Below are 11731 nucleotides of genomic sequence, written 5' to 3'. Positions count from 1 at the left end.
TAAATCCAATAATCACGTGACCATAATAATCAAAACATGCACCGCTTCAATGAAAACTTTTCTTGTCGCCACTGCCACGTCTGATCGCAAGAGAGGAATTTCACGCATGCGTGGTCGTGGGAAAATCTAAAAATAAATATTCGAAATCAAAACAAAAGTGTCTCAAAAAAGTTGCCGCAATACATTCAAGAAAAAATTCTTATAAAATAAAGAAAATTTATTGGGAATCAAGGCAAAAAGGTAAGAGAAGAAACATCTGCTTTTAACGTGATGATTTTCAGATATCTTTTAGCGATTTCTCTTACTCTACTTTTAGAGAGTGTACTTTGTGTATTTATATTCGGCGAATTAATCTGTGATTTGTAAGTGTGAAAAATATAAAATGGATAACTCATTTTTATTCTTACGCTTTATAGGTCATTCCTCAATCCGCCATGGATTACAACTTATTTTCGAAATGGAGTGCAACACTTTTACTTTGCACTATTCTGTCGTCACTGGAGAAAACTGAATCACATGGAAGTCATCAACAAGGACAACATAATCGCATGGATAGCAGACACGTTCATGATGTAGAGTAAGTGTTTCTATTGTAATTTTATTCCTGTATCAAACCAATAACTTGGTCAAATTCCAATACGGAGCTAAATACGAGTCCTCAAACCGCGCTTCAAACAACGTTATTAACTCTGCTTGTTGATATTTAGGCCCTTGGTGATTATTTTAATGACTAGGTATAAACATCTTTTCTTTTTTATTTTGTTGGAAAAACAACCCTTATAAGCTTTGCAAATCAAACAATCTTCTGATTTCAGATAGAGAGGATATCAACCAGAGAGTAGGGGAGTAGGGGCAATCAAATATAAATTATCAAATGCTGTTTCCATTATCATCGCAATGAATTAACCATTACATTTCAACAAAACAACATGAGGTTTTTAAAATACTTATCGGTGAAGATTTTTAATTCGTTACAGTAATTATGCGCAAGCTTTAGTGAGAGCAAGAAACTAATTGAGGAAAACACGATTTTAAACATTTTAAAACAATGAGCATGATAATTTAATAGCCGCAGCTATTAATAGCTTTGCCGCAATTCGGTTGCTACACAATACACCGTACACGTTTTTTTTAAGAAACACACTTTTAAGAAACATGAGGCTCAGAATGTCTAAAAACTAAAAAACATCTAAGAAACATGCTGAGGCTGAGAATGAGAAAATAACATTTTTTAATTCGGTTTTTTTAAGAACCTTCCAATCAAAACAAATGTTTTTTTCTTTGCATGAAAAATAGGCTGACTATCTCAAAAAGTTTAGAAACGTGTAAGAAACATTTAAGGCTCAAATAGTCAAAAGGCCGATTTCTTAAGAAACATCGAGGCTGCTCGGTAAAACTCGTTTCTTAAAAAAACGTGTATGTAAGGCTCCCAGCGAAGAAGGTCAGGATGGTAGAGGAGGCGATCGATTCGAGTTGATACTGTTGTACTGATACTTTAATTTTTATAAGAACAAATTATATAATAACGCAAGGCTTTGATAGCCAAAATATCAGGAACAAGTTGCGAAAATTTTAAGGCTTCGCAGGCTCTTTCTTTCATCTGGTTGGCTTATCCCTAATAATTATCATTATATAATTTCAATCAATAATCTATCAGTTATTTCGGATAAATATGATAATGCTTAAGTTTTACCAACTTTTCAAGCCTAGTCATGCTTATAACCCTTATAATCAAGATCATGGTCGAAATCTATTGAGAATTAAGCTTATTTCCTCGTTTTTCGAAATTTGGAGTTCGGGCGAGAAAGTCGATTTTGGGCCATCTCTCAAATTTAATCAGATATTTCAATTTGGTTCGGGTTTATAGACCTCCAGGCTATATTATGAGCCTTATTTGACCATTTTTGAACATTTGGATCCTCAGATCCTAAGGTAAGTAAGTGTTTTAAAGTCTAATGTTAAAACTCAGAGTTAAATTTCTACCCTTCCAACCTACTTTACAGCACTTACAAATCGATTGTGGTTTCAAAACTTCCCGGTGGATTTTCCTTTTTTCTCAAATATTACGACCATGATTGTACTGTTGCACCTATATAAGTGTACTCTGTACCAGGGTGTATCTTAAGTTTATCACTTCGTAGTACACTCTGTGCGCATTGTTTGTTTGATGAAAAAAATTCCCGTACGGAGAACTCTGCGATGAAGTATGATTTATAAAATAGCAAAACTTCTCTTATCGCCTCCTCTCTCTTACCAACACTCCATCACAGCGGTCGGTTTGAAAAATCTCAAATGAGAAAAGACAACAACAGACCCTCTAAAGCAATGAATTTTGAAATTAGCTGTAGATACTGGGTCTGTGTACAGACAACTATAAGTGTGGCTTAAAGTTGTACTCCTTCAAAATTACAACACGTCAACTTTTTCTCCACCAATTTCCAGGCACATCAACGAGCATTTACGAGATCAAATTGACGTCAACCAACAGAAACCGATGAGTAACGAAGATTTACAGTTCCATTATTTCAAAGTTCACGATAGTGATAATGACGATAAACTTGATGGTATTGAATTAGCGACAGCAATGGCGCATTACCACGATGAAGAACATGCAGAAAAACCTGAAGACTATACTGAAGAAGTAACTTTCGATTCATCCTTTTAGTGATTTTAAAATTCAACAGATACCGCATCTTCTTTCTCGAAGTTGCTTTCCTTGATGCTTGCAGCTCTGACTTAGAATATCAATTGCGAAGACTCCAAATATGTAGAGATATATAACTTTAAAATGATATCGACAGTATCGAAAGCGATCATTCCTGCAATCTTTTTTAAACTTCCATTTGATTCTTAGACATCTCTATTTATCAATTCAGTTCATTTATAGAATTGATGGCTGACATGCTGAAAAAAAAAGATTTTAAACAACTTCTTTTGTTTCCAGGAATTAGCGAGTATGGTTGATCAAATTTTAGACGAAGATGATTTAAATAAAGACGGATACATTGACTACCCAGAATTCATTGCTTCGCAACAACGTGAAGAAGCTGTGACTAAATAGAATCATGTTTTTGGCTGTCACTAAGCGTCTAAATAACGTCCGCCTAACATCCATTATATCTATACAGTCCGAGAAGAACTTAAAAAAGTTGTACAGCGTTGTATGTTAATCAATAATTTTCTTCAAATTATATGACGGGACATTCAATAAGTTCGATGTTAGGGAGGGGCAAAAAGCGAATAGGTCCACTATGAAAGCATATGAATGTCGTTATTTCCAAAATCTTATTTTGCCAAAAACGAATGAATTTTTCCAGTCTGATGGTATAATGTGGTTTGATATTTACACCCCCTTCTCACATACCCACTGGGATCCCTTCCCACTGGAAAATTTGGCCAAAATACGTCCCCAGTGGAAAGTTATACTCTAAATTTTGTCCCCACTGAAAACTGCTAAAAATAGTAAAAAACAATACTCGCTGCAAAATATTATGCTTTTCCCATTCCCAAATAATTTTCTGACTTCATAGAGAATATGGGAATATCAATTTCATCAAGTTTCGAGGGTCTGTTTGAAGGGGGTATATATTTTCAGCTTTTTAAAAAAGGTTTAAAAAGAAAGTTGGATCTTTTTGCATCTCCTTCTTTACTAAAGGACTGTTTTATAGGAGATTCTAATTTATAATGTATTTTGTAAATATTAAATTTTAGCTCAAATAATTAATTCAAAATATTAGATGATATTTTTAAAGACAGAGTTTGCCTATTGTATTTTTCTTTTTAACATTAACTTGTTGATATAGACTACTGTAAACACTAAGCTTGCTAAACCATCAATTCTTTCATATCTTACGCTAGAAATCAAATTTAGATTCAAAGTCATCAAATTCACCAAAGAAACATCAGAACCCAGATGTACTAGAACCTGGATCGCACAATGTCATCATTATCAGAAAATTTGTAACACACAGAGCTTTACAGAATTAACTTGCAAGGTTAAGATGAGATGCAAAATAACTCGACAATTGTTCATGAGAATCTCACGTGGTATCTAAAGATTGCACCATTCTTAATTTGACTGAAACAACAGAAGTCTGAACCTTCAAATTCAAATGATCATAAACATCAAGTATGTAAAGAGCAAAAAAAATGATACACTTCTTACTGAGTTGTGCTTGATTCGTGGGACAAATCGCAGTCACCACTCAAAATAGACTCAAAATAGTTCCCCCAAAATTAAGTAAATATTCAATATCAGCAAAATGATATATTTCAAAGGCTACTATCCAGATTTCGAATAATTAATGTACAACAAGAACAACACGGCCTTCAAACTTTTAACTTATGAGAATCTGTGAAACAAGTTTCCTTCAAAAAAGAATCTTTTCTCTGACTCCTAAATGTGGAACAGTAATCACCCACTTATCTCTATCTCTATCGATTCCTGATTAAATAAAAATATGTTGCTACACTCTTTATTGAATTTACATTACTACTTATTCGTGTTTTGATTGGTACATCTTCATCCAAGATCCTGGATGATTGTCATGTTAGTTTTGTTTTCCCTGAGTAGTGAAAATCGGGATTTGTCTTCATAGCGTGTATTCATACAATGTGTGTTCACTGTGTGATACACAAAATGATAATATGTTTTTTACAGTCCACTCTCTCTAATTCGATCTTCAAAGAACTGGAAATTTTATTGGAACTAGAGGAAGATTTGAATTATAGAGTGTATTTCATGACTTTCCAGCTGGGGCGGTGACAATTATTTTAATTCGAATAATAGAGGTTCAAATTAAGAGAGAGTTGCCTGTATCATGGACTGTGCATGGAAAAAGACTTATGCTCCTTCTTGAGGTAACCAATGAATAAAGCGCAAATTTCAGCGGGTCAAATCTACGCTATGACTTTTACAACTGTTTTGGGTATTTTTGTAGCTATTTTGTACTTTATCATGAACATTGATTATTATTGGAGATTTAAATGTAAAGGTTAAATCACATTTTAACTTTATTTCGGCCAGCACGCCATAACGCCCTAAAAAGAACGTCTAACCTTCTTTTTGTAAGTGAGCCTGTGCAAATTCTAGCCAGACATTTTTTTCCACCCACCCGCCCTACAAAGGTTGCAGGCAACTATCAGGATATTTATTGTTTATAAAAAGGGACAATTTTACCCAAAACATTTCCTGTATAGTTAGCCAATAATGAAATACGAATCTCAATTTCTTACCCCTCCGTGCCAATGAAAGAAGTTAAACTGCTTGTTTCTTAAAATATATTCATAATATCTTTCTTCACTATGTAAAAATGCTAAAAAGAAAAACTCTATGCTACAGTTCAAAGTGATGTATAAAATTCGATGTCTAAAGACAAGTCACCAATCTATCTTTTTCATAAAATTTTGAATAGCATCCATTACAATAATCCACTTGACATATGGCATCAGGTCGACCACGACATTTGGCTTTCTTACATGGATCCTCGTGGCACGTGACTGTCACCATGTTGCCAGGACAACCTGAAAGTGATGATAAAGTGGAGTGCTAACCAAACCATCTACAATTTAAAGGACTTTGACTTCAATTTTTATTTGGTTGAGTCACAGGAGGCTCTGAGGCCCATTTTCTCAACTATAGACGCTTTCAATTAGCGCCCCGTCAGCAACTTGAACTGACTACCCGATTCCCCTCACATGACATAGGTTGACCCAGGTGAAGGTTCATTAGGGTCAAGTAGGGTCAACGACCACTATACCACAGTGCCTTCAATTTGCCCTCCTTGTGTTTAGGAATAATTTGGGAAATTTTGGACGCAAGATTCCTTCAACTTAGTATTTATAGCAAACTTCGTGTTACTGACCAAATTCGATTAATATTTTTTAAGCTACAGACGCCCCCAAAAAGTTAATCACTAGACTTACGTTTTTGTCTTTTACACCGACAAGTTTTGCAATAATTGGAATCTAACTCATTCCCAAAATAACATCTTTTTTTGCAATTCGCTATCGATGGACACATCTCTGTAAAAATAGATCCAAGGTTATGGTGTGTAATCCGGCAGTCAAGACATCTATCCGTTTATCTTATTGGGGGAGGGAAGGGTGAGGTTTCACGTTTGGCGGAGGAGCGGAACCGGCCCTTCTTTAGAACGGAATGGCAGAATTCGACGGAGTTTCGGAAATTAGGTCCTCTGACAAAAAATTGGGCAATTTTATTATCGACGGAATTTAGCAACAGGTTTCGCAGAATTTCGGAATCGGGCAAAAAATATTTTACATAGTCAGTATTTCAACAAGTTTTCTGTTATAAAGCTAATAGTTCGTGTGATTTAACCCAAATGTAGGGGAGGGATATTCTTTGTGACACTTGTGCCAAGTACCTTCCCCCAGGATTTAACTCTAAAATCCACTTGGAATCGTAGACTGTTGTATACAATGAATTCTTACTGGACTTCTCTTTACATTTGCATATACGACAACCAAACTCATCTTCTTGGTAGCCATAGAAACAATTCAAATTACAATGCAACAATGGACATGCTGGAAAGAAAATTATATTGCACGTGGAAAAAAGAAAATATGTAATCAAAAAGCGAAGTGGAAATCATGGGAAATCATGCAATCTCTGCAAGCCTTTATTTACCCTTTTCCTGGCTGTTTCTTATTACACTTCATGTTTTTTTATAAGCATAACGCTTATAAGTATATGGATCTCTAAGGGTCTCAAAACGTGAATTTTCTATCTCTCTAAGGGTATATTTTCGATTTTTGGTTCGGACGTACCCCGTAAACCTAATACCTTTCACGGGAGCAAACACGAGCCTGAAGGAACGTAGACACCAATTTTAGGCCAAATTTAATTTTACTTTCAAGTTAAAGATGCGTAATCTAGCCTACATCACGAACGAAAAAAACTTTGATTTGGACTTGCATAAAAGATCGCTAAGAGAAAGTGTAAACTTTGAGAAAATGGAGTACAGAATCCCCAAGTTCGTGGGAAATGTAGGTAATTGGTAGGTGGAGGGCACTGTAAAAGTTTGACAAACATTCAATTTCAATTCCACGATAAGTTAACAGTAGCGTAGCCAAGAGGGGCGCAAAATTTGTGTAGGAGAGCAGATTTTTATGACGCTGTAATTATCTATTCATGGTATTAAAAGATAATTATAATAGCATAAAAATCTGCCTTCCTACACAAATTTTGCGCCTCTCTTGGCAACGCTAACTGAGTTATGAAATAAATAAACACGATTACCTCTCAAACGTTTGCATTTACATAATGTGCAACCATGGATATCCTTCATAAAACTAGACAGAAAGCATTTCTTCTTGCATTTTGAAAGATCTGGACAATCTAAAAGAGAGAAAACGAAATCTTAGATCAGGTAGCTTGTGGGTATCAATGGGCTATTCTAGAAATAATTTGTATCCCCCGCCTTATGTAGAGAAGGTCTTTTTTAGAACAAGGAACCTCTGGATTGTTTTTTAATTTTTCATGACCTCATTACACTAGCAAGCATCTGCCTTTCCTTGGACAGGAACGCAGGAAAAAGTGCTTATAAAGTGTTCTTATAAAAAATAGAAATTGCCACGGGAAAATGATTTGGGAAGTTGTATTCGACGAACGTAGTGAGCCCATTGCAAGCGTAAGCTGCAGCGAAAAACAACGACATTGTTTACTAGTCTAGGACCTCTTTGGATATTTTTCTCATTTTTTGGACCAACCTGGATTTTTTAATTCCAAACTACCCTAGACGTCACACCTCCTCAACATAGGAGGTACAGAACAATTTCTGGAACAGACCAATATTACCCTGATTCACACAGAATTCTTTTGTCCATAGATGACACCTTTTCATTTAAGACACCTTGACCAGCTCGAAATTGTATATAATTGAATGTGTAATTGTACCGATCAAGATGACAGTTAACCGTACCTGGTCTTTCTTTGCACACACAAACCGGACAAGATGATCCATCAAGGACATAACCAAAAGGACATCTTTTACATCGCAATAATGGACACATATAGCCACCTAAAAATCGTAAAAGAAAGATTTACAACTTTCTGGTAATACCCCCTGTCAAGGAGTTGTGCTGCATTAATAGCTGGCAAGTTGACAATGTTTGAAGCCCTTTAAGCTTGACTCTAAAATTACATGTTAGACAGTATACAGTTAGAAAAAGTTCAATCCTAACATACAGATATGAGAATGAAACCTTTCCGCAACAGTGTTTATAATATCAAATAGGGATACTAGCCATATGAGCCGATATACAGTTGAGTCTCCATAACTCGAACATGCATGGGGAACACAAATTTGTAAGAGTCAAGGAGAATTCGAGTTACGGAGTAAGGGTTATAAGGCATTGTTAAGTGAAGGGAACACAAATTTATTCGAGTTAAGGAGACGTTCAAGTTAGAGAGGTTCGAGTAAAAGAAACTCCGCTGTACAAAGTCAAAAAAACTCTGGCAAACAGAACATTGTAACCGCTCTTTGCCAAGATATCTCGGGGATCTGGGCCGTTTTCTAACTTTATCTAGACTTTATCTAGGTTAAATGTGTTTCTCACTTCTAGTATAGTTCATTGCGATAATGGTATCATTCAAAAACTGCAATTCTTTGGCTGTAACTGTGTGACTAATATTCTTCAAAAAGTGATCTTTCACTTTAGAATTTACAGCTACTATTTTTGTATCATTATGATCAACGACCTTCGACCTAGATGGAAGCTTTAGAAACTGGTGAAGCTGTGTGTTGTTCAGTTCGAAGTGACGGTGATTCTGTTGGCTCAGTAGTATCGTTTTGTTCGTTTCTAAATCTGTCTTTGGTTGTGAGATCTCCAATCGATCGGTGGCATTTTTCGAATTTGATTCAATCGGTAATGCATTCTGAAAAAATAGATTTGTTGAATTTTACCACTTAAATTTTCTCTAAAGTCACCTTATTATGAAAAAAATTATCACTTCGAATGAAGGAACATTTTTTTATGTTTGCCAGCTTTGGCAAAGACTCATAGTTGAAATGTTCATCACTCCACTAGCTTATAAACTTCCCAAAAAAATACATACCACAAATGCTGCGGAGTAAAAAATCATCAAGGCGCTAAAAGGCGAAAGACCTTGAGACAAAATCATAGCCCAAATTTAACCGGGAGGAGATCGACGGCCCCTCCTTCGACATCGCAAACCACATCGAGAAAAAAAAACGCATTTTGCAACGGTTTGTTTATTGATACCATTGCAGTGTACATACGTAATAAATTATCAATAAATTATCGTTTATTCGATCAAAAATATCATTCAGCTTGTTGAGATCGTCTTTGTTATGTATTCGTGGATCCCGTTCCATTTGGAGTAGAGAACTGAATACAAATGATATTGAACTGACTAACTCTCGTTCAAGAGTTAGCAATAATTAATGTTTCTTAATTAATTTTTTTTTTTATAAATTTTATTGAGTTTTTATGAAATTTTCAAGTTTCTGTTTCTTTACAGCCCGGCGCAACTACTTAGTTGTGCTATTACATTCTTTTTCAATCGGTCATTTTCATTAGACCCTAGGTTAGACTTATTGTCACTTGCTGCTAGCTACAGTCTAGTGCCACTAGCGGTTATTGTTTTCAATTATTTATTTTATTTATTTATAAAACCAAATTTACTCTAATTTATTGCCCCTATTGTAAGTATATATGAAATATAATCCGAGTTTGCTAATAATTAAAAAAAAAAAAATAAGTAAATAAATTATCAAGAAAGTGATGTCTCGCGCGATTTTAATGCTATAACCCAATCCTGGTACACCGGCTTTCCAGGTGACTAGTGATGAATTTTCAAGGATAATTTCTTCTCGGCTCACGCCATTTTAAGGCTTAAACATATCAAGCATATTCCCACCAAAACTCGATTTCATAGAATAGATGTTTCTTTGAGTCTCTGAGGTAAAGTGCAAACTTTTTCAGATCTCGAATAGTTCAATAAAATCAATAAATAAGTTCAATAACTTCAATAACATGTTATCACTTCGCAGTGCCCCCACCCCCAGCGGCTGATTTTTTTTTTAGGGGCGTCGAAATACATACAAAGGGCGCTAAAAGACGAATTTGATTACGAATTTCGGCGCCCCTTTGCTTTTTTACACTTTAGAATTGGCAGTTTTCGGCCGAAAAGAGAGAGAATACCCCAAATTTTCGTGCTCGCTTGGCTCGTAATTTTACAAAGATATTTTCTGTGACTGTTTTAATGCTATAGTTGGACCAACAGTACAAAAACTTCAATGATAACCATATTGGAAGTTTATCATGGCTTGGATCACGAGATTTACGTTTGGCTACGTTTCGAGAGACTCTTCTCCCATCATCAGGCAATGATAATACAGTGATAATAATTCAGTGATAGTGTGGGCAATTTTATTTAAGAGTCAGCAATGAGCGTGCCTGGAAACTATTAGATTTTTGTGCTATTAATAATCTTGTCATTACCAACACATTATTCAAAACCCTGAAAATTTTCGATTTACTTAGGTTTCACCTAATGGAACCCACAAAACTGTATTACTGATAAGCGCATCAAAAGTAACACAGCCGGTCATATATTACTCTGCTGATATAGGTAGGATCTGACTTTTCTCAAAATCTTTGTCGATTTTCACTCGAGTTTTGTCCTAATTTGTCCGATTTTTATGCTAGCACAACTGGAAAAAGGATTCACTTTATTCCAGTGGTGTTCTTGAATGAAAATTTCTAAAACAATGAAAAACTAACGACAGACGAATTTTTGTTTAAAGCATTATTAATATGACAAATATCTTGTGGGAGCACTTACGATGGGGTTTCCAGCGCAACTAACAAAAGAAATAGAATTTCTAAACGGCTTAAAAACTATATTGTCAGGCAATATTGCAAAAAATCGAGCTGACAATATATTGTGGACACCTTTTCAATATATTGTCAGCTCGATTTGCAATATTCCAACAATATAGGGGGTTTTTTACAGAAAGAAAATTCCTTTTTATAATAGATCACCTCTTGTTTACTCCGTACATTACGGACCGCAATCTATATTGTCGAATATTGCTCACCAATATATTGTGTAGTCTAAGTAGCCCTTGCTCTGCAAGTAGCACAATTTTTGTCTGACACACTTTGTTTGCCCACCCTGAAGTTTGACACAAGCTCGATAAAACTTTTGCACTTGGTCGCCGCAGGTTGATTGATCAAGATGTGGCTTTAACGATATTTCAATTTCTGTGTTTAGAAAGGCAACATAAGTTAAATAAAAATTATCCAAAGGTTGAGGTTATTAATTAAAAAATTAGGGCACTAGGGCACGGGAAATTTTAAGGCACTAGGGCACTTGAGACACTAAAAAAGCTGTCAATTACCGATACCGAGTACCTATCGACTTAATCCCGAAATACCGATAAGAAAGACCTCACATCGCTAAAAAATTTTAGAACACGTGAAAATTTTAGCACACGTGAGAACTTTAGGGCACGTGAAGATTTTAGGGCACTAGGGCACGTGAAATTTTAAGACACTAGGGCACGTGAAATTTTAAGGCACTAGGGCACTTGAGGCACGTGAGGCACTAGAGGCACGTAAAAAAAGTTAAGGCACTAAGGCACGCGAGGCACGTGATTTAGCAGACTCGCGGAGGAGGTCAAAAGGGGTGTTTCTAAGTCACTCAGGCGGGGCGATATGGGTCGGGCGGTATTAGATAGGTTTT

The 11731-nt window shown here is 35.6% G+C and overlaps 3 protein-coding genes across 3 annotated transcripts in view; 2 read left to right on the top strand and 1 right to left on the bottom strand.

Moving 5' to 3' along the window:
* The window catches only part of LOC136804086 (RIIa domain-containing protein 1-like), a 185881-nt gene that overhangs the window by 105407 nt on the left and 68743 nt on the right, over positions 1-11731 (top strand). The gene's annotated exons all lie outside the window — the stretch shown is intronic.
* Positions 159-3742, top strand: LOC136804081 (multiple coagulation factor deficiency protein 2 homolog). The gene is made up of 4 exons (XM_067060822.1): positions 159-240; positions 417-577; positions 2443-2641; positions 2945-3742. Exons 2-4 carry the CDS (start codon positions 435-437, stop codon positions 3059-3061), a joined length of 459 nt encoding a protein of 152 aa, XP_066916923.1. The 5' UTR covers positions 159-240; positions 417-434; the 3' UTR covers positions 3062-3742.
* On the bottom strand, positions 5298-9231 carry LOC136804079 (antistasin-like). The gene is made up of 7 exons (XM_067060820.1): positions 9077-9231; positions 8578-8896; positions 7941-8039; positions 7259-7357; positions 6451-6543; positions 5926-6024; positions 5298-5523 (listed from the first exon to the last, which is right to left on the bottom strand). Exons 1-7 carry the CDS (start codon positions 9140-9142, stop codon positions 5369-5371), a joined length of 930 nt encoding a protein of 309 aa, XP_066916921.1. The 5' UTR covers positions 9143-9231; the 3' UTR covers positions 5298-5368.

The sequence above is a fragment of the Clytia hemisphaerica genome, unplaced genomic scaffold (genome assembly GCF_902728285.1).
Source record: "Clytia hemisphaerica strain Z4C2 unplaced genomic scaffold, Clytia hemisphaerica genome assembly, whole genome shotgun sequence".
In the NCBI taxonomy this organism is placed as follows: domain Eukaryota; kingdom Metazoa; phylum Cnidaria; class Hydrozoa; order Leptothecata; family Clytiidae; genus Clytia; species Clytia hemisphaerica.
This window is presented reverse-complemented; position numbering and strand designations above follow the sequence as displayed.